The sequence below is a fragment of the Arctopsyche grandis genome, chromosome 12 (assembly GCF_051622035.1).
Source record: "Arctopsyche grandis isolate Sample6627 chromosome 12, ASM5162203v2, whole genome shotgun sequence".
Classification (NCBI taxonomy): Eukaryota; Metazoa; Arthropoda; class Insecta; order Trichoptera; family Hydropsychidae; genus Arctopsyche; species Arctopsyche grandis.
In genome coordinates, this window is record NC_135366.1 from 30,209,270 (window position 1) to 30,232,034 (window position 22,765).

At 37.2% G+C, this 22,765-nt stretch overlaps 4 protein-coding genes across 8 annotated transcripts in view; 1 reads left to right on the top strand and 3 right to left on the bottom strand.

Moving 5' to 3' along the window:
* The window catches only part of LOC143919698 (uncharacterized), a 94,726-nt gene extending 83,502 nt beyond the window's left edge, over nt 1-11,224 (bottom strand). The window contains exons 1-2 of one of the 2 annotated variants that reach the window (XM_077442152.1): nt 10,520-11,224; nt 4,264-10,396 (exon numbers count right to left, since the gene is read on the bottom strand). In XM_077442152.1, coding sequence (XP_077298278.1) covers nt 5,555-9,730 — 4,176 coding nt within the window. In that variant the 5' untranslated portion in view covers nt 9,731-10,396; nt 10,520-11,224 and the 3' untranslated portion in view covers nt 4,264-5,554. Of the gene's footprint in view, nt 1-4,263 lie in introns of both variants that reach the window. The other variant, XM_077442151.1, reaches the window with a different exon arrangement.
* Nucleotides 1-22,765, bottom strand: part of LOC143919699 (uncharacterized) — a 492,686-nt gene that overhangs the window by 368,656 nt on the left and 101,265 nt on the right. The window lies entirely within an intron of this gene.
* Nucleotides 2,605-11,486, top strand: RpL28 (ribosomal protein L28). The gene is made up of 2 exons (XM_077442157.1): nt 2,605-4,284; nt 11,338-11,486. Exon 1 carries the CDS (start codon nt 2,719-2,721, stop codon nt 3,184-3,186), a length of 468 nt encoding a protein of 155 aa, XP_077298283.1. The 5' UTR covers nt 2,605-2,718; the 3' UTR covers nt 3,187-4,284; nt 11,338-11,486.
* Nucleotides 13,959-21,257, bottom strand: LOC143919811 (uncharacterized). Of its 4 annotated transcripts, none has more exons than XM_077442347.1 (14): nt 20,862-21,257; nt 20,110-20,258; nt 19,721-20,034; nt 19,522-19,645; nt 19,292-19,438; nt 18,232-19,205; nt 17,997-18,156; nt 17,498-17,923; nt 17,213-17,422; nt 17,023-17,144; nt 16,773-16,949; nt 16,503-16,632; nt 16,311-16,407; nt 13,959-16,258 (listed from the first exon to the last, which is right to left on the bottom strand). In XM_077442347.1, exons 1-14 carry the CDS (start codon nt 20,927-20,929, stop codon nt 16,255-16,257), a joined length of 3,102 nt encoding a protein of 1,033 aa, XP_077298473.1. In that variant the 5' UTR covers nt 20,930-21,257; the 3' UTR covers nt 13,959-16,254. The 4 variants fall into 4 exon arrangements, with proteins under 4 accessions (XP_077298473.1, XP_077298474.1, XP_077298472.1 ...); XM_077442348.1 differs by having other exon boundaries at nt 13,960-16,245; nt 16,881-16,949; XM_077442346.1 differs by having other exon boundaries at nt 13,960-16,245.

The window sequence follows — 22,765 nt, forward strand, 5'->3', positions numbered from 1 at the left end:
TTCGCTACCGAGTTTGTTCCCACCACCGAGTCCCGATCAGCTCAGCCTGGATCGGCAGACGATACTGGAAGTACAGCTTCAGTATACGTCCGGTGAGAAGTGAGGAAATCCTGGTCTTTCTTCGTCGAAGTCAGATCACGTAGTCACGTGAGGAGTGAGGTTATCATAACCTCTCGAACACGTGCGCGCTAATTTCACGACGGACTCCCCCCCCCCCCCCCCCTCTGCTTGATCTCTGTATATAAATATATATATAAAATACAGTCACCATACAAACAGAATTACAACCTGTTTTCATTATTACAATTTCCCCCCTTTTTCCACATCACGCATCCCACGCACATTACGAAGGAGAAAGGGACATAGCAGAGCAGCCGACATCAGCAGAGACCAGACCACCGACGACGAAGGAAGGCACCTTGAGGAAACCAGCCCCGCCCACGCTTACCACGAGCTTCTACAAAACCGACTTCCGGGGTGCTCTCGAGTTGAACATCCCTGGAGTCTGTACACGTGTTTCTATACACGTGTCTGGGAAACAAAGGAAGAACACACTGAACCCATAAAAACCACGAACTACGTCCAGGCGTATGAACCCATAAAACCACGCTCGCAGCATAACTAGGGCAGCGCGATTACCAAGAACAAAAGATGTGCACACGACACACTTCAACCCAAAACGTTTATAAAGCAACGCAGCAACCTCCACCGGCAGAGTGAGCCTCTGGAGTTCAAACAGATCACTTCTCCGAAGAAACCTCTTCGTACATACAATAACCATTGTACCAAATTGAACAAAAATAAGCGATCCTCTTTCAAACTACACAACACGTGTTTCGTTAGACCGGGATACGGTCAACATACCTTCCCTGTCTTACAAATTCATAAAAAAAAGCGGTGTCGGATGTCGGTGATTTGTCAAAGGGTTTTTTTTCTTTCGTCGAAATAAAATTAATAATCACACATTATCCGATAAATTTTACCTCTGAAATGATTTAATTACTTGATTTATTTCGACGAGAGAAACAATTGAAGAATAAAAAAATCCGTTTGATGTGACCGACAACACCCCGGGTTAGCAAAAATCGTTGGATCACCCATACTAATACATGATATATTCTCAGTAACTGCGCATTACGGGGAAGTAAAAATAATAATTCTTTGATTTTTTTTCGATCTTAGTGCGTATCTTCGTAAGTCAAAACATCTTCGACAAACAAAAGTCGAGGATTACCTGTATGTGATTGTTGATGATCTAATTTTAGGTCAATCTCGAAAATTTATTTAAATTGTGCATGTTCTGTTTTAACTTTCAATATTTAATTTTAATTTTAATATAATGATTATAATTTTATTTTGATACTTGAATTTAATTTTAATATAATAATAATAGTTTTAATTTTAATATTTAATTTCAATTTTTAAATTTAATTTTTATTTCGATATTTTGTACGCTACTGGTTTTAAAAGTTGGCCTGTGGGCCGTTCGTTGGCTTGGTGCGTACGCACCATAACGCGACGTTTTCCCATCGTCCCATAGGGCAACACTCGCCCCTTATTTCGAGAGGCCACCCAGGGAAAAGCCTTATAGGCGCGCGCGCATGTGGAGCGCGCTCTCTTACCCACCATCCACCGCCGAAGAAATATCTCTCCTGTGCACGTCTCCAGGGGGAGACGGGGCCCAGAGATCCATCACCATCAGTGCTGAAGAACCGCTGCGAGGTCGAGTGTAGCATCACTCCCTCCCCTGAGTTCCAGCACAACTTCCCCTGCATTCCTCACGCTGTTTCCGGAGAAACCTCAACCGTGATACGACGAGGAAGCTGTTATCAACGAAGACGACTTGCAGTCAGGAACCTCCCCGACTATATACATATATATATATATATATATATATATATATATATATATATATATATATATATATATATATATATATATAATATATTTTTTTAAGCAAACTACTGTAGGCATATAGTACAACAAACAATGATCTCACCAGGCCACTGCGACACATATCCTGAAAATCGTTTACTCGTGGCAATCATTTACACGTGTTCGTGGAAACAAAGAAAAAGCATTCATGTGTGGCGCTTGAACCTATAAAACACGCGCCTCGAAAATAGTTCGACACGTGCTTCGTATACACGTGTCTTGAAAACAAAGGAAACGTATGACCCCATTCTCTTACGGACATCGTCCTGGCTTTGACCCCAAAGCTATAAAACTCTCGCCCTGAGAACACGTGCCCTGGAGAACAAAGAGATCTTTTGCACACGCCACGCTTAGAACTTCCATATATAAAGCAACGCAGCAACCTCCACTGGCAGAGTGAGCCTCTGGAGTTCAAACAGATCACTTCTCCGAAGAAACCTCTCCGTACATACAATAACCATTTATTTATTTATTTATATATATTTTAGCTATCAAGCTAATTGTACCAATTGAACGCAAATAAACGATCCTCTTTCAAACTACACACCTTCCCTGTCTTACACTACAATTAACTTTTGATTGATTGTAATTTGCTGTCGCGCGTTTTCGAATTCCGAGCCAAGTGGAATCTTGTAAAAGAGGAGTTCCGAAGACGGCGTCGAAAGGAGTCGAGCGAGGAGCGGCCGTGTCTATGGTCTTTCTCTCCGTCGCGGCCGCCGAAGCACGTGTCGCGAAAACGTCGCTCGTCCGCAGAACCTAAAGAAACCACACAATCGTACGAAGATGTCGGCGCACCTCTCCTGGATGGTGATCCGCAACAACCACGCGTTTCTGATGAAGCGGCGCAACGTGGACAAGCCGTTCAGCCGCGAGCCGCACAATCTGACGAACCTGAACTCGTTCCGCTACAACGGGCTGGTGCACCGCAAGACGCTGTGCGTGGCCGCCAGTCGCGACAAGAAGGGCTTCGGCGTGGAGTGGAGGACGCGCAAGGGCCGTGCCGGCCACAAACCCGCGCAGGGCTCGGCTAAGCGGCTCATGAAGGGCGGCCCCCGACGCGCTCTGCACAAGTTGCGCGCCTTCGCCTCGCAGCCCTACCGCCGCGACCTGCGCAAGGCCGCCCTCCGCAAGGCCTCCGCCGTCCTCCGCTCCCAGCGCAAGATCAAACCGCGCAAGGCCAAGCCCCAGGCGGCCACCGCCGCCGCTGCCGCTGCCGCCGCCGCCGCCGCCCCCGCTGCCACCGCGGACTAATCTTACTCTTCGTTTCATTTCATATGTGTACTGTGTGACGACTCCTCGTCGTCACATTTCTTACTGATAAATACATGTATATATATATATTTCAAACCTGCGTTTCATTGCTTTCACACATCCCGTCTCACACACACACACACATCTGTCGCAGTTAAATTAAAAAAATTGCTCAATTTTTGACAATTCCAACTATGGTCCCAGTTTATTTGGAAAATAAAACTAGTTCAAAGTAATTTATTGAATTCGTTCAGATATTAACATATTTCTTTTTTACCAACAAAGCATTTAAATCTCTTGGATTCCTACTCCGCTCAACAAAACCCTTTAATGATCCTTATGTACTAAAATTACTTTGTAAGGTCTCACCTTGAATTTGCCTCAATTATCTGGTCACCTTTTTATTTATCCCATATTAATTGTATTCAGAAAGTTCAACTTAAATTTATTAAATCCTTACGCTACCTTTTTCCTACCTATACCCATTCTACTGTTTCCGACATTTTAAAAATCCTTTCTTTTGACAATCTTTCTGTCAGGCGACGACATACTGATGCTATATTCTTCTTTAAGCTCATAAATGGTTTCCTTGATTGTTCTGATTTACTGAATAAGGCTAATTTCAGAATCCCAGTTCGGTACTCTAGACGCGTTGCACTCTTTTCACTCGATCCTTTCAATACTAATTCCCAAAAATATTTTATCTGCAGCGCGTTTATCGTATGTTTAACGGAGAGCTGAATGAGGTAGATCTATTTGGTATTTCCCTACATCAATTCAGGTCTAACATCAAGAGAATCTTGACCGATTGATTCATTTCTTCTCCTATTCTATTTTTCCAATATTTCCAATATTTTTATACTTTAGTTTATTTATGTAATGTGCTATTTAATCATATTATAGCTTTCATTCTTTTCCTTTTCATTTGTTTATTTTGTATTTACCTTTTTCATTTGTTTTATATTTTTAAATTTCAATTTCTTCTTATTTTCTGTTTTATAACCTTTTCCAAATATTTTAATACTATAGTTTAATTATGCAATGTTCTACATATTTTGTCATGCCTTTATTATTTACTTTTTAATTTGTTTTCCTTATATTTATTGGAAAAGACTTCGATAATGGTTTGATGTAGTTTATTGAAATGTAAAATTTGCACGTGGTGGTTCAGCGGAGCGTACGGAACACAAGCTGTCCGTACGCCGTCTGCTCGAACTCTGTCGACCGTCGCGTATTTCCGCTTGGGCCGACACTAATGCCAACTCGTCAATAATGCCAATCGACAATCAGTTAATAAGACTGTTTGCCACACGTCATTACAAAAGTCGGAACATAGTCCCACATAGGAAAACTGTTGAACAATACAGTTATTCTACAGAGTTACAGCATTACTGACGAGTCGTTTACAATAAATCATAGCTCTTAAAATAATTAAATAGAGGGTGAATAATGAAACCTTTGCCTCATCCAGTGTGAGGATAAAATCAATTTATTGGTTCAGTAATATTTCAACTTATAGGTATACCTCTGGTGAATGTTGTTTCTCTTTACATTAAAATTTTTGAAATCTCCTTTGAAGCTGTGAATAAGCATTACAAGATAAGTTTACTTTAAAGAAGAGAGAGTGGACTGTATATGGTTTAAAACTTAAGCATTCCTCATCTTGATGTTAACTTAGACAATACAATGTTGACACTGTTACAGTTGTCAAGACAGATCAGCTATTACCGATCAACTAAACTTGATTAGTGAGTGTAATGCTCCTAAGTTAACTTGATTTCATCAACAAGTAGCACAAACATTGCTAAATTAAAAGTAAATTGGAAAGTCATTCATTCATTCCTACAAGCAGGAAATGAAGGCGAACTATGATTATAGATGTCTCTACGTTACATCGAAATGTTCAGTATTATAATATTTACTTATTCTATGATTCACATAAATACTATAAACAGTAAGAGTTAACTTATGTTTTCATAACAAGAAACATAAGACCTGCGGATGACTCCCGGCAGGTTATAATTAAGTAGACATGAAATAATTTAAGATGCTCCATTAAGTGTGGCTTGGAGACTAACATTAACAAATCATGAATCTAATTTTAACTGTCAAATTTGAACAGTTTATTTTAAACTCGGATATAATCCTTCCGAGTGATGACATGAGACAAGTCTTATATTATAAAGACAAAATGATTAGATTAAATTCGGAGATATATACTGCCGAATGTTAAAATGAAAATAGCTTAAATTATACACACAACACAATTAAAGTGAATTACGGAGTACTACTATTAACATTGACTGATTTAAACTCATGATTACATCTAATAAGTAATATGAGTTGGGGGTAGTGTCTTCGGGTTAAACTAAGCTACCGAAGTTGACGGAATTGAAGCTGCTGTTTCTCCTCCCTCTTGCTGATCTTCCTTCCTGTCAAGTGGTCCTTGTGGTAGAATCGGCAATGGCGCCACTAGATGACTGGACCGACGAAACTCTCCGCTGGCAGTAAAGACGTCGACGACTCGAACTCTGCCATCTGGTCCGGGATACAATTTAGTGACTCGACCCAAGACCCATCGGGTTGGCAGCATGTGTTCCTCCTTTAACAGGACCATTTGACCCACACTCAGATTGTTGCTCGAGTCCTTCTTCCATTTGTGTCGTAACTGCAAAGAATGTAAATATTCCGCCGACCAACGTTTCCAAAATGCTGCTGTGGTCAATTGTATCTGAAGCAGATTGGCATGGACATTAGTGTTATATTTAACCTCCATTGGAAGAGCGAGTAAGGATCTGCCAATTAAGAAATGTCCAGGTGTGAGGGGTAAAAGGTCTAGTGGATCCGAAGACAAGGGACTAAGAGGACGGGAATTCATGCAAGCTTCTATTTGAGTCAATACCGTACAAAATGATTCGAAATTTAAGGTGGTGGCCTTTAACACCTTGTTTAAATGAATCTTCATGGATTTAACCGCTGCTTCCCACAGCCCTCCCATGTGAGGCGCCCTTGGCGGGTTAAACTTCCAACGAATCCCTTCGGAGGCTACATACCGTAGTAGCTTCTCCTCATGAGGACGTTCGTAAATTAATTTTACTAAATTAACGAGTTCACGACTTGCACCGACAAAATTAGTAGCATTGTCGGAATATATCGTATTGGGCCTGCCACGTCTGGCTACGAATCTTCTTAAACAATTTAAGAAATTTGAACTCGTTAAGTCTCCGACAAGTTCCAAGTGAACTGCCTTACTGGAAAAACACACAAAGACACAAACGTAACCCTTAATTATCTTAGAATTCTTATTGCAACCACTCTTCACAGGAAAAGGTCCTGCGAAGTCTATCCCCACATGACTGAAAGGAAAATTCGCAGTGGTACGTTCAAGCGGGAGTAATCCCATTAATCTATTGTGTGACAGTGGTTTATTTCTGAAACAAATGACACATGAACGCACCACTCCTTTGACAGTATTATGTCCGGCCAATGGCCAATAGGTCTGCCGCAATAACGACAGTAAGGCTTGAGTACCCAAGTGAATATATTTCAAGTGCGCGTCTCGGACAATCATGTGTGTAAGTTTATGCTTATTTGACAAGATAATGGGTGACTTTGATAGAGTTGTTCCCAGAGGAAGTCTACTTCCAACACAAATTAAATTCTCGTGGAATAGAGGGGACAATTTAGCTAATTTACTGCTACTGGGAATTGGATGTCCCTTGCTCAGCAAACGATATTCCAATGGAAATGATTCCATTTGCGATAACCTAATCAAATTATTTAAAGCATCATTTAATTCTAAAGCGGACGGTTCGTTATTTTCTTTAACGTTTAATTGTTTATTCCTTAGTGGCCGACGAACATATGATAAAACTCGAAGGAGTCTTGGAAGATGAGAATATTTATCTATCCAATTATTTTCCCTCACAAGGGTAGCGTTAGTGACTACCCTTCTCTCTGGAAGATCTATTGTGATCTCAGGAGGTCTTCGAGGCCATCGTGATTCGTCTAATTTCAACCAACTAGGGCCGTCCCACCATAACGAATTATGATTTAATTGTACATTTTTGTTTTTCTCTGCTATTTGAATCTGTCGGTACATCTGCTTAATATCCGCAGTAATCACGTATTTATGGAGTCGAAAGTTGAGTAGTAAACTTAACAAATCTGATTGGACACTAGGTCCCACCATCAAAATATTATTTAGTGAGATATTGGACGTTGTCTTTGCGGACGCATCAAAAACTACACGATATTTAGTGGTAAGGCTAGACTCCTTAACCACGACGTGATGAGGTAAATAACAATGAACCTCATGTGCCTCCGGAGGTTCACACTCTGACATATGTCCTAAATTTATGTACTCTTCTAAAACTTTATTGTATTCCATTTTTAAATTATTATTGGCTAAAAAACGTCTTTCCAAAGTTTTGTGTCTTTTCTCCGCAATGTGCAATGAACTTCCTAATACTACCGGGGAATTTTTATATGGTAAAGCTACACAAAATCTACCGTTTTTATCTCGTGATGTGTGTGCTTGGAAATGTTCCTCACATCTTTTCTCCTCAAGAGATTGATGTTTTACCATAGGAACCTGGTCGATCATCCAAAAGTTTTGAATGTGACTGTCTAATTGACTTAAGCCTATGTGGCTCTTCCCTGGAGCATTATTTACTTCGGGATATGGACCAACTATTGTCCATCCGAATTCGGTATCCTTTAAGATAGGCATACCTTTTCCTAACTGGATGGTTCCTGCTTTCATAGCATGAACGCAAATCTCGGCGCCGAGCAATAAATCGATTGGCGTCGGTTTATTCCAAAGGGGATCTGATAACTTGATTCCCGCTGGTATTGAAATTAACTGTTGATCCAGTTTCACAGTTGGAATTTCGCCAGTAATTTCTGGTAATACCAAACACAACACTTTGGTTGAGTAATTAGTGGTTGAAGACCTTATGGTCACCTTGGTGATGTGACGAATGCTACTTTCTTGATTAGCGATACCTACAATTTTTTGAGAGATTTTCTCTAACTTGAAGTTATTCTTCTTAGCGAAAGATGTGGTAACATAGTTGACTTGTGAGCCGGAATCTAATAATGTGCGACCCTTAACGACCGTTCCATTGGACGTTATAATGTCCACTTGTACCGTCGGTAAAATTATCTCCCTTTGAGAGAAATGAGTAGAATGAGCATTAATTGACTTCCTTCCCGTATTATTGGAACTAAATGTATCGTCCTGATGCAACAAAGTGTGATGGTTTTGTTTGCACCTTAAGCAATTATAGTTAGATTTGCAATTTGTTATCTTATGCGATGAATTTAAACATTTAAAACACATGTTATTAGATTTAACGAATTCATTTCTTTCCAAACTGGATTTTGCTTTGAATTTATCACATTTGCCTATGAAATGATTATTTCGACAAAATGCACATGCGTTTACCTTACTTGATGGGTTTTTATTCGCGACATGAGTTCTCCTGATTCGTTGACGGTTATGAGGGAATTCTTTCACCGTAATTACAGATGCAGTAGATTGTAATACGTTACATCTATTCTGCAGAAACGTTTCTAACTTCTCGTACGGTGGCATTTCTCTGTCAACCAGAGATGTTTCCCAGTCCTTTAATAAACTAAATGGTAATTTCCTTAGAACTAAACATGTTACCCATGGATCTAAAATTTCTCTCGCGTAACCCAATGATTCAATGTTTTTAATACACACCGTTACCTTATTTAATAGATCTCTCAATTCGATATGTGATTCCTTTGTGATTAATTTTAAATCACAAAGTGAGTTGATCCTAGTTTTAAGATTAAGTCTTGGTAAATTGTATTGCTTGTCTAAAATACTCCACGTTATTTCATAATTGTCTGAGCTAATATCTAACCCTGATACAGCTGCTAAAGCGGGACCGAGTAATGATTGATGCAAATATAGTAATTTCGTGACATTCGAATATTCCGTTTTGTTTCCTATTATATTCTTAAAAGCTTGTTGAAACGATTTCCATTCAGATGGATCTCCCTGAAATGTGGGAATGGTTAACGTCGGTAACTTATCTCTAGCAAATTTAATTGTTGCTTGCTCTACCTTTAGTTTACTATCTTGAAAGGATTGGCAATCTAATGCTGCTTTAAGATTTTTAACTGTTATTGTAATTGCATCGTACTCTTCGTCTATTTTGGCCGCTTTCGATATGTCTGTAAGGTTATCTAAATACTCGTAATGGAGTTTTCGGACATAATCGTATGCTTCTTTAATGGTTTGATACTGTCCTTCATCTAATTCGGAGGATTTATCTATTTTTCCTTTTAGTCTTTGTACCGCGCCTGAATACCTTAATTCTATTGACGTCATTATGACTTCTACTTTATTTTCCTTCGCTAATATTTCTATCGATTGAGTCTGACTTCGAGTCTGATGTATTCTAGAGCTTGACCTGTCTCTAATAGGTTCTACGTCCCTAGTTGGATTTCGACCTTTATGCGACTTGGAAGTCGAAGCTTCTATTTCCTCGTTTTCAGCACTTGACATTTGTTTCAGAAAGTTGCACTATTTCGTCTCATAAATACAGTTATTCTCTACTATAGCTGTCAATTGAACTATTCGTAGAGATAAGGTAATAATATTCAATGATTCACCGTGAATCTTAATATTCTACTTTAACTATTATCACCAGAATCTATCCAACATATTTTGGAAGAAATAACAACCCTAAATTGGTGGGTGCTTGATTTAAACCACTTTGGGGCTACAAGTCTTGTGATTTATTTTAAATCACCACTGTTTCATCACACATTATGAAACAAAGAGATCTACCGATGTATGAATATGCCGGTATGTACTTGATTTAATCCACTTTGGGGCTACAAGTGTAATTCCACATTTATCGTGGAAGGGGGGGGGGGGGAGGGTGTTTCTACACACATTAAGAAACAAAGATCTACCGATATGAATATACCGGTATGTACTTGGTTTAAGCCACTTTGGGGCTACAAGTATAATTCCACATTTATCGTGGAAGGGGGGGGGGGGAGGGTGTTTCTACACACATTAAGAAACAAAGATCTACCGATATGAATATACCGGTATGTACTTGGTTTAAGCCACTTTGGGGCTACAAGTATAATTCCACATTTATCGTGGAAGGGGGGGGGGGGGAGGGTGTTTCTACACACATTAAGAAACAAAGATCTACCGCTATGAATATACCGGTATGTACTTGGTTTAAGCCACTTTGGGGCTACAAGTATAATTCCACATTTATCGTGGAAGGGGGGGGGGGGAGGGTGTTTCTACACACATTAAGAAACAAAGATCTACCGATATGAATATACCGGTATGTACTTGATTTAATCCACTTTGGGGCTACAAGTATAATTCTCCACGTGCTTTGCTAATTTTACACTACATCTGATTTTACACTTTTAATACGAAATTCGATGCGACCGATGAAACATTCCTTCGTAGCGCGATATTATTTTATACAATCGCGTTAATTAATTGTTATACTTTAAAACATATTTTAAAACTGACCTACCCACATGATTGCCTTTTGAACAGATTGCCTGAGATTGAATACATTCACTTACTTGAATATCCTTTACGATGTTTATGTGATCGTTCCGATAATTTTGGATTACCTCTGTGTCCCATGCGTCTTTGTAGGTTATGTTTTTATTTATATATTTTCTGCGTCAATCACGCGGTCATGTACCTCTGTACATCAATCAATATATTGCTGAAATAGAAGCAAACATGTTATTAGTATTGGAAAGGTATGGATAGTAACAAAGGAACGATACCGATTTCTTAATTGACATCCATTTTTTCTCGACCACGTTTTTTCCTATTGGTTTGTCCGTTTGGTGTTGTGGCCTAGGTTACTGGTGTCCGGTTCGAAGTGACCATCATGGAAAAGATTTCGATAATGGTTTGATGTAGTTTATTGAAATGTAAAATTTGCACGTGGTGGTTCAGCGGAGCGTACGGAACACAAGATGTCCGTACGCCGTCTGCTCGAACTCTGTCGACCGTCGCGTATTTCCGCTTGGGCCGACACTAATGCCAACTCGTCAATAATGCCAATCGACAATCAGTTAATAAGACTGTTTGCCACACGTCATTACAAAAGTCGGAACATTTATCTTTTTCATTTTTGTAAAAATCTATTATTGGACTCGGATGTTACATATATTATTTATTTACTATTTGTTTTTTTATACATATCTATGTACATCCTGTCTGTTGATTTTTCAATTAATAAAATAAAATATTGTCCTCACTCGCCGTCTGAAGAATTATTCGACTCCTCTCCGCTAACGGTGAAAACACGAGTGATAAAAACGTAGCGAGTCTAAATCCGCCTTTTGAAACTTTGCAGTCTTCTCCGAGTAGGTCTGGGGATATTTAAGATGTCTTTGCAAGTTCGTTATGTGTGAAACTTTCCATGCATCGAGCTATCGAACTCTATTCTTCTTGTGCCTCTTCGTTCGAGAATGCTCCTCGATAATTTCCAGACCATGAATCGAGATTTTGTAGACGATCAGCGGCACCGGGTATCACTCGTGCGTTTCTGCGGTAAGTTTTGCAGTGTTCAGAAACCATGTACAGTATTTATCCGAAATGAAACAATTTCGTATTTACTGGGGTGAACGTTCGTCCCGATTTTACCAGTACAGTGCTGATTTTTTGACAAGTCATGAGATAAAACCAGTACACTAAATACAACTTTTCTTAACTAGTAATATCTAATAGATGGGTTTGAATCTACGAAGCCTTCACCAAAAATGATATCTCCTAGAAATATATTGGCAAATTAGTCAAATGTTATCTTTGTTTACCGGAAATAAAGGCACTCACGATAAACGACGTTGTGGTCCAGTGATAAAATATAATTAAATGTTAAAGCTTTTAAAATAAATGTTTAGTGATCAACGAGTATAATTTTTAACTTATCTTGTGTAGAATTATATAATTTGGGTCCATGATACTTTAATTCTTGTATATTATAAATCTGTTAGCTTTAAATGATTTCAATATTTAGAAATCTGTTTTTGGAATAAAAAATGGTCACCTTCGATCTACTAAAAATTTGTATATTATTATATACCAGAGTGGTCGATTTTCTTTTCTTTCGATTCTAAAAGGCGTGTCAATATGATCTAATAACGATTGCAATTTAAGTATCTGTGATTGAAATGTACTCATTGAGAATTTCGTTCTCATAAATTTGCTTTTTATTCCATTTACTTTTACATTTATTACAAAAGTGGCCATAGTATCAAAAATCCGCAAGTTTTTCTTATTTCGATACGAAAAATCAATAAGCGATTGAATTTACCTAAAATTACAGACATAAGTTAACTAATTAGTTAACCAATACTGTACTGGTTTATTGAGTATCCGTCCTGATAAGTTGTGAGTTAAATTCGGTACACTTTTTTTATCTAATAGACAAAAATACAAAGTCTTCAGCGAAAATGAAGTCTCCTACAAAAATGTTGTGGCACATTAATCGAATATTGTATTCGTTTACTTACTGGGAACATCTGCAACTGCTGAAGGAACCAACATTCTTCGGTGAACATCGATGGTGGTCGAGAGATAAAACGCAATCAAACGTTTAACTTTGAAATATTTGCTAATCCACAAGAATAGTTTTAACCAGTTCTGTGTAGAATTTTATAAGGGCATTCGAGAAAATGAATTCAGTCTTTAAAGTTCGTTTTTAACAATGGAAGTATTACGAAATATTTTTTTGGGAAAAATGCCCCGGTTTTTGAATTTGAAAAAAATGGTCACCTTGTCACAAATAGAACTTTATAAACAATAATTATTTTTTTAAAATGATGCAATAAAATAATACAATATGTAGCTTTAATATTGATAATGGTCAACTAGCCAATAAGTGATAAAGCCATATTGAAATAATTCTAATAGCTATGAGCACTAAAATGAATAGTAAGAAAGAAGAGAAGCGATGCGATGTATTTTGAAGCCAAATAGTATGACAGGTATTCAACGATCGATTCTAATAATAATATTTTGGTAACCAAAGGCAAAATTAAATTTTGATCCCAAAGGACGATTCTTGCGATCGACGGATTGGTTCTAGGAGAAAAAAAAATCGTTCCTTGTTATTCACATTAGTCAAACCTAATGGTAATGACCTGAAATCTGGATCCGGGCTTTAAAACCCCCAAATTAAAATTAATTAATTTTTGTAAAAATCAAAACGCATATTTCGGAAAAAAAATTACACAGATAATGAATTTTCGAAAATTTGGTCTCGGAAGGCAATTCAGAACCAATATTAATTGACGAGGATGATCAACAATGGAGGAAGAGTTAAATTTAATTCTGAAAAATGTAGAAAACTCTGATGTAATCGAAGCTGATGATTTCAGAAATCTAAAACCGGAGTTTTCACTTTACAAAGACACCAAAAAGTGAACCATTCATTTTGAAATGCTCTATGACGCGCTATGAAGGGTGAAGCGGATAACGAAAGATCATTCTTGGTGTCAATTCGGGTGTTTTTAATATATATGTCGATTTTTAAAAACTAGGGTTTTCAGAAACCCCAATTCACATGCGCTTGGATTGTAGCGTGAAGAAATTGTTAGGATGGGTAGTAGAAAATGGTACTTGGAAAATGAGGAAAGGTTGACAGTCCGTTGTCGAGGGACGTACGTTCACTGGATGTTTGATATGAGGGAAGATCTTGAAGACATTGATCGATCGAGTAATACAACGGTTTAGAAAATCTCAATTCAATTTATTAAACGACACAACACAGACGAAACAGTAGGTAGGTACATGTGAAAAGGACAAAACCAAATGTGAGCAAAAGACGCAAATAATTTTCGCCACGAGCAACGAAAGGTTAAGGCACCACACCACATATCTCACTAAAAGTGGACGCACCAAAATTTTTGTTTTTTCAACAATAAACTTGCAAAAAAATATGTAAAAGGCGACCCCAGAGTGTGCTCTGATCATTTTTTTACAGTGAAGCTCCGTTAAAGTACAAATGTGACCGAGTTTTACAAATGAAGCCAAATATTATATAAGCAAAATTTACATATTATACGATACGTGTATTATAATATAATATAATACAATACAATACATACGTATGTATATGAATAGCGGCGTTCTCGAGCACACTTATTTAATATAACACCTTTACCCTGATTAGTGCCTAAAAATAAATCTGTTAGCTTTTTAAATATTACATATATGTATAATATGATAAGAGGCGATTCCATAGTTTGATTCCATAGACCAATCGAGTGCCAAAAATACGAGATTTACGCTAAACAATAATTGTGTCTTTTACAACAATGGCACCCGATTAGAATTATATCTAATTCGAATGAAAATAATCTAATGCATGCAGACAATATGTTACCAAAATAATTTTTAATGTATAAAAATTAACTAGTATCGAACGACTTTAGGATTTGGCTGAATATAAAAATAAAATCATCGTTTAGATACGACGAATTACATACATCTATAAATTTCACTAGCACAATCTTATACAGTGAAAATATTTATTTTTATATAAATGTAAAATTTCAGTCAAAAATGTGATACACAATGTGTTCATACACAATATACATATTTAAATATACTTTCAAACATCGAGCAAAATAAATTTCAATATTTGTAATTCAATTCCAAGCACCGTAATTATAATATGTAAGTACATATGTATGTATATAAATTTTTATGTTTTTTTTTCTTTTCATATACATATGTATTTATTTAACTTTTAGCTGAATATTAATTAGACTCGAGTTAAACGACGCAAAATATTAAAAATGCATTATTTCAAATTTAGTTACGAATTACATATAATTAATGAACAAAAAAGAGAAATTAATTATTCTAGCAAATAAATACAATATTTCAATGTTAATTTTTAATTATGTATGTCTAATTTAATATTAAAAAAAGGACAACACAAGTGACAAATATAATAATTATTAAAGCAATATTTACAATAAATGAGAATTACAGGAATGAAAACAACAACCCCCCCCCCCTTTTATTCAATAACAAATTGGCATTAAATTCAACTCAAATATAAAATATTTTACACAATATATCAATTTAAAACATTAATTGAAAAGCATCATATGTAAGACTAAATTAAGGCACTGTATTATTTCAAACATTTTGTATACATATACATATATGTATGATATTTATTTTGGTGGCTTTAAAAATCACATTTTTCATTATTTAAAAGTATTCACATAATTTCATTATTTTTGGTCAGTCGCATAATTTCAATGATAGAAATAATAATAGTTCAAATTAAAATTTATCAATCTAACAATGATTATTACTCAATAGTTTCATCGACAATTATGATTTTAAAATAATTATTTAAATATACTGTACCATTGAAAATATGTAATGAAAAATAAAATAAGATATGTGTAAAAAATATTATACAAAACAATACAATATAAATTATTGTATTTCTTAAAATTTCTACAACTGAATCAAGACAAATTTAAAAATACGAATTGGCATCTTACTAAAATATAAAGCGAAAATATAATATTTACATTTGCATTTGAATGAAAATCATTATAGATTTCTAACAAATGATGATATGTATGTAATTTATTTGTATTCCAATACATATTGAATGTGCGCATATACATATTGTTTTTTGTGCCGTTATAAAATAATATGCTTAATCGAATGGCTATAATTCATCATTGTGTAATATTAATCTATTACATGTACATATATTCACAAAAAATGCAATATCAGAATGATATATGTACTTTTTGATTACAGGCGTATCTTAAACTTAACGATTATCATGTCATAAAAGCGTGAGTGAGATAAAAATGCAATAGATTCTTCAATAAATAACATTGATCCAGTCTTCCAGAAAGTACAATAGAAAAATTACTGTATATATTTTGTATATGTAATAGTTTTATATGTATGTATAACATTAATAACAGTCGGAAGTCTGGTCAGTTGGTCTCGGCGCCAATGAATACGAACTAGGAGGCCTGGAAACATCATCTTATTTAAAAACACTATGCATCAGATTGTTGTGCAAAATATCGGTTAATACCTTAAGGTTGGTTTTCGAGGAATCCCCGAAGTTAATCCACTGGGTCTGGGCAGCCCACTCGGTCGTGGAAGACGTTGACTAGTCGTCACATTTTGCGCTAAAATCAATTTCAATTCTCAGTTGATTGCAAAATTGTATACGATGATGATTTTTATTGCATGTGTGTACATATATTATTGTTTTATCGTGTACCTGGAGGATTGGGTCTCGTAGTTAAGTGAGTTTGAGGAACAGCCATAGTTTGTCGAGACGATGGCACTTTTATGTAAGATTGTGCATTTGAACTTGGCATTATATTACTTTTGTTAGCTCCAACCGATAACTGTAATTATATTCGCAAGTGAATTCGAAATTTAGAAGGATGCTTGTATGCTTGTATGCTCTGGTTTATTTAAATATACATACGAGCGACTTTATTAAAGATTAAGAGATTAATGAATGCAATGATCGTGTTATACTCACAGATGGTATATTTTGTTTAGATCGTAACGATTGATTATATCCAATGTTAGTTTGTGTATTAGTCAGTTTAGCGTTCGTTTCGTCCTGTTGCCAAACAGTTTTCATTACCTGTTTTGGTGGAGGAGCTACGGGTTTGACAAAATCTCGACAGATGGGAACGTTTAATACATGCGAGTCCTGAAAAAAGCCACAATAAATATATGGAAAAATACGTGTGTATGTACATATGTATAATAGACAAATTAAACACCTTTTGAGGTATCGTATAACTGCCTTGACGGGTAAGAGGTGGCGGATTTAAAGCTGGATTAGAAGAATGGAAACCAGATTTGCTAGACGGCCGTAATCCGTTGACGGTCCAACGAGACGGGCCTAGGAAAAACATTTATATTAATTCATTTGCAGATTATACATATGAGTATATGCCTCCAGGCATTTACCAGGTATTCTATTGAGCTCTTTGTGCGAACTGTATTGTCTAAGTTTGCTGGCGGGGAGACCGCTACGTCTCGGTCTCAATTCGTTTGTTGAGCCCGAGAGTTGCGAACTCTGTTTGAGCTTGTACAGCGTGTTGTTGGGGCTTTGATTTTTAGAGTTGTACGACATTTTAGATGGACTACTGCCAACAGACTTTATACCGGAATACAATCCTGAAAATTAAATATTTTATGTATATTCAATTCGACTTGAATGAAAACAAATAATTTTGTGCACTTGATATTTACCTCCGTCTGATCCAAACGGTCCTTTGGTGGGCGAAATCCGTTGGTTTGAATTATTGAAAGTTTTGTATGCTGTCGGCGAACTTCGATACGCAACGTGAGAATCTACATCGATAATCTCCGGTGCCGATGATTCTCGTTTAACGGCGGAAAGTCTTCGAGGCGAGCTGACGCCGTCGCTGTAAGGCATAGTCATTCTGTTCAGGTTGCCCGTGCTAGAGCTGTTGACACGATAGGTTCCATATTTATTGGAATCCAAAGGAGAAATGCTTTTGTTGCTCGACGTGGACGAGGACAGTGTGTCTTTCGAGTGACTTCTGATGGGAGACAATGCGTTTTGCTGAAACAGCGCCGCTGAACTGTTGTTCCTCGCGTTTGTTTTCAATTTGGTCGGTTTGGTGATCGGAGTAGACATATCGTTGATGAGGCCTGTCAAAAGATACCCAAAAATAAAAATGAACCTCACTCGTTTGACGCGTAATAATATCGGAGTGGAAATTACTTTGATGTTGTTCGTATGCCAAGTACTCCAAGTCCTCCATGCTGAGTGGAACGGTTGTCGGTTTAGGTGGACTGCGCTCCGAGCAACTGCTACCTTCGAGGCTATCACTAGAACTTCCGGCCATCGTTCTACCGTCTGCAATTTGCTGTTCCAAGCTAGCCTAAAAATAAATAATACACTTTCGTTACTTACGAGACTGAGGAAATGTATCGAGGAAATTTATGTGTGTACTCACTTTCCGCTTATAATTTGACAGATTACTTTGCTCTGAATTGGGTGACGGCACTTCACTGTAAATGGAATTATTTTTTTCTGTCACGACATAGCTTTCTTTATTACTATCAATATTTTCCTGATTTTCTAATTTATTGTCTATATCGATGTCCGAGTTTAGTACGTCACTGTGAATGTTATAATTTGGCAGAGCCGATTTTCTAAAAGTAGCATTTCTTTTGGGACTAGATTTAGTGATGGTGTCGCCCATTCCATTCATCAACTTCCTATTGGTTAAATTTTGATGCAACGGTGAAAATGTTTGGTTCGGCAAAAGGACAGTTTGTTCAGTTTCAATTTGAGGTTCTTTTTGGATTCGATTCAGTTTGGATTGAGCCGGCAGCTTGTTGTACGTCACGTTCAAGCTTTCGCGACCTGCATACTTTAAAAATGAATCACTCATGCCGTCGTTGAGAAGGAACGAGTCGTCGTCTTTCACTATTCCTCTTTCGTCCACGTTAAACGTCTCGTTCAAGTCTTCCCTTTTCTCGGATGCGGCCAACAAGTCGGCAGCTAAATTTCTCAAATCGTCCGTGTTACAATTCGAATTCAACTTGAGATATCTGTCGATGGAGTTTCGATCGTCACACGATTCCTTGAGGAACGATCTTTTGAGGTGAAACTTTGATTTTCCATTTGGTAATTTGTCATCGAAGGATTCCAACATGCTGTTGAAAGTTCCCGAATTCACCAAGCTGCTCTCCATGAGATCGCGTCTCAGGCAATTTGAGCCTTGCAACGACGAGTTATACAAGTTGAAGTCCATCGAATCTGCCATGCTCGGAGGAAACGATCCAACGAGACTATCACCATCCTGGAAAGCGGCTTGCGATAAGAAGCTGGTGCTCATTTCTTTCTCGTCTAAAATACTAGTCGTCATACTCGAACAGATCGAGTTTTGGGCAGTGCGGTCGTCATTATTAGCCTCATTCGGATCTAAAATTAAAACATAAAAAGTAGTTTGGTAAAATTTGTACAAATAAATTCAAATTATATTCTTCGAGGAATGTGTAAAATTTTACCGGCTGTTACGGTGCCTCTCTTCGACGACACGGATCCTTGGCGGGAAAATGTACCAGAATTGAATTGACCAGATCCATCCAGAGCTATCGAACCGACTAAACTCGGAGGGGATATATTTGAAAATGAATCGTGGCGACTGCTACTCCCTAAAATCGAAAACAAATTAATCTCAAATTAACAAATAAACACTTGAAAAGGGAGAGTAAAGAAACGTTTAATGAAATTTAACCTGCAAGACGATTGTTGAAATTGCTATGGAAATTGTGCGCCGGTTCTGACAAATTTATGTCGATCGGTTTGGACATTGAATAATGATCGTTTCCGTCGTTCAAAATTTCCCCATCGTCCGATAGCTGAAATCAATTCAAAATACATACACACTGCGATACTAATCAATGGTCGAAGATGGTCCACGGCAAAAAACTTACATGATTAGTGTCGATATTAAAAGTGTCATTGCGGCTCAACAGTCTGTTGGGTAAACAAACGTCAAAATCGTTATCACAAAATCCTGCATTTTTGTCGCTATTTTCGGAATCGAATAGAGAAGTTTCTCTATTTTCGTAAATGTCCGAGTTGATTTTCATGAGTCGATTTTTGGAATGTTTCGTGATTGTCTTTGTACCGGATAGATTATAAACGTTGTCGACTCCTCGTAGCATCGCATCCGGTATGACAGGTCTACCGTTTCTTTTTTTAGGTCTCGTGTAAGTCCTCGAGTCGAACTTTTGTTTTTCCGATGCTAAAATTGAAAAAACGTATATAAAAATACATATACATATGTATGAAAAATTACAATACGTCTGGAAAAACGTACCGAAAGCGGCTCCATCTAAATAGGCGAATATTTCTCGTTGGTTGGTCTTATAATTTTCCGAATTTGTATCGATCCATTTGTATTTGCTCAGACATGCGTCTATATCGAAATCGCAATCATCCACTTGTGCTCCGTTTGGCGAATACAACCTGATAATAAATACACAATGTGATGATATAAAAGTAAAATGTAAAATTGTTCATTAATCGGAGTTAACTAAGAAGAGAATGCATTTCACTGTCGACTGAAAATGCATTTCAATTTGACTCGATTGTCGGCGTTTTGAAGTACACCCATATTTATTATATGGTCATTCATCAGGCCGAGTGATATAAACAAATTTTAGTCAGGCGAAACGAATAATTGGCAACACAATGAAGAAAAGTAATGAAATCCATCGATAGAATAATGTAGACATTAAATAAGCATTGATTTATTGTTGTAATAGAAATGTGATTTTTTGAAATTCACCAAGCAAAAGCGGTGTCAAAAACAAACTGTCACCGATACTGACGCAGTACAGCGTATCTGTATCTAATTATTGTCCCATATTTGACGTGTACATTATACTATTGTCCTGATGATGATATATAGGAATAATAGTCCTCATATTGGATACATAATATATTGAATAGTCCACAATTGAGCGGAGAGACGTCTGCCATGTATACTAATGTGTCAGAGTCAGGGTAGTGTAGTGTGGTGTGGTGTGGTGTGGTGTCAGTGTAGTGTCAGTGTCAGTGGAGACTCACCAGGTGTGGGGAGAGTCGAGATCGAGGTCGGTGAGCAGCTGAAGCTGAAGGTCGGAGACGCGCTCCATCCTCGCATCTGCAGATTCGACCCGCACTCGCAGCAGCCTCCTCCTCCTTCACTGACACAACACTGCACTGCACTGCACTGCTATCTCTCTCCTATACGCACACTATCGAAGCGTTCACACACGCTCGTTCACCAGTTGCTCGCAGCTCGCGCTCGCAGAAGCCGTTGCCATTACGTGATCGCCTGCAATTATTCACCCCAATATTTATAGTCGTTGCCTGTTCGACAATACTCATGTACTCGTAGCTATTAGCTGTCCCTATTACTATCACTATCACCACTACTCGTAGATATTTTGGCACACCAACGGATGGATATCAATTTCAAAATGAAAATACAAACAAACCTACAAACGTAGTTTAACCCTTTCAGGAGTACGACCGTACGGGTACGGGCAAAGTAAAATGGCCGTACCCGTACGGTTTGATACGTTCAATCACTCGAAATACTCTACCTCTCTCATTGTTCGACATATTTGCATCTCGTTTTTTTTCAAGTGTTGCTGAGGTTTCTCTTTCACTCTTGTGTATATATATTTTTGTATTCGAATAAAGAAACCAAATTTAACGAGGCGTGAAAGCCAGTTAAATTTTTATGACTGAACATGATGACAATTTTGTTTCTAAAGTAATATTTTCCACGTGTAAAAACTATAAAATATGTTCCGAACGAATAACATTGAAACGTCTGACTAAATTTATTTCATTTGACCCTCATAAAAATAATTTAGCGTAAAATTATAGATTTATTTTCGAGAGAATTTGGTCCGGGATGCAAGGCAAAGCCGCCACCGGGCTATAAATCAATCATATAATCGAGCGAAATATGTCAACTTTAAAACTTCCCACAAAATAAGAGTGTTCGCTCGGATTTTTCAAGTCAGTTGATTCCGAAAAAAAAAAACTCACTCCTGAGACGTTTCTGGTGTTCAAATTAACTCACTACTCAAAAGGTTAAGATTATTAGCTCTTTCGTGAATCGGACGCGGTACATATATACGCATGCAAAGTGATACAAATACGAAGAGTTATTCATATATTTATATATTAGACATTTGTTATTGTCATTTATACATCATTTTTATTTATGTTTTGTTTCCGGTTGTCTAAAATATCGTTGTTTTTTTTTTTGTACTGATATTCTTTTGGTGTGAAGTAGAGTTTTAAAAATTGTATGGGTCAATATTTGGAATTGTGCAAATGCAAAATTTCGTCGACTGAAATAGAAATAGCCACTGACAAACTCAGTTCGGTTATTACATCCCAAATGTGAATCGCCACCAGGATAACCGCCGCTACGAAAATCGCTCACGCGGTATCCTGTCGCACGAAAATTCGTCGTACAGGAAAATTACTGTTCAGAAATATGCACATATATTGCTAAAAACTGCCGAAATTTCGTAAAAAAAGCATTTGCTGAGCAATATTTGGGCAGTTTTCCTTACGGTAATCTGCCCGGAGGAAAACTGTCTACGGAGACCCGCGACAGGAGACCCACGTGACCGATTTTCATAGTGGCGGTTTTCTTGGTAGCGATTCACATTTGGGATGTAACCCGTTTACCGTTACATTCAACCTTACAAAGTCTCTTTCGAAATCATATAAATATTCGAAGATTTTTACTGCCGTCATTATCTATCTACTACATATTAAATATGTACATATCATATATTTAGGTCTGTTCATACCTATCCAACACGACCCGTATCCTGCAAGTGCGGATAGTATTCTTTGGTATATTATATGGACGTATTCATACTCCATTCGCGCATGCGCATTTACGCATTCATGCGCGTCCATATAGAATGTACTAAAGAATACTGTCCGTACTTGCAGGA

Bases quoted from the DNA above. Each gene is read 5' to 3' on its own strand.
- RpL28 (XM_077442157.1), top strand. From the start codon at position 2,719: ATGTCGGCGCACCTCTCCTGGATGGTGATCCGCAACAACCACGCGTTT.
- LOC143919811 (XM_077442346.1), bottom strand. From the start codon at position 20,929: ATGGAGCGCGTCTCCGACCTTCAGCTTCAGCTGCTCACCGACCTCGAT. The intron at 19,439-19,521 runs GTTAAATTTCAT...TTTCGATTTTAG, and splicing joins TTTCAACAATCGTCTTGCAG to GGAGTAGCAGTCGCCACGAT. The intron at 18,157-18,231 runs GTGAGTACACAC...ATTTATTTTTAG, and splicing joins TGTCAAATTATAAGCGGAAA to GCTAGCTTGGAACAGCAAAT.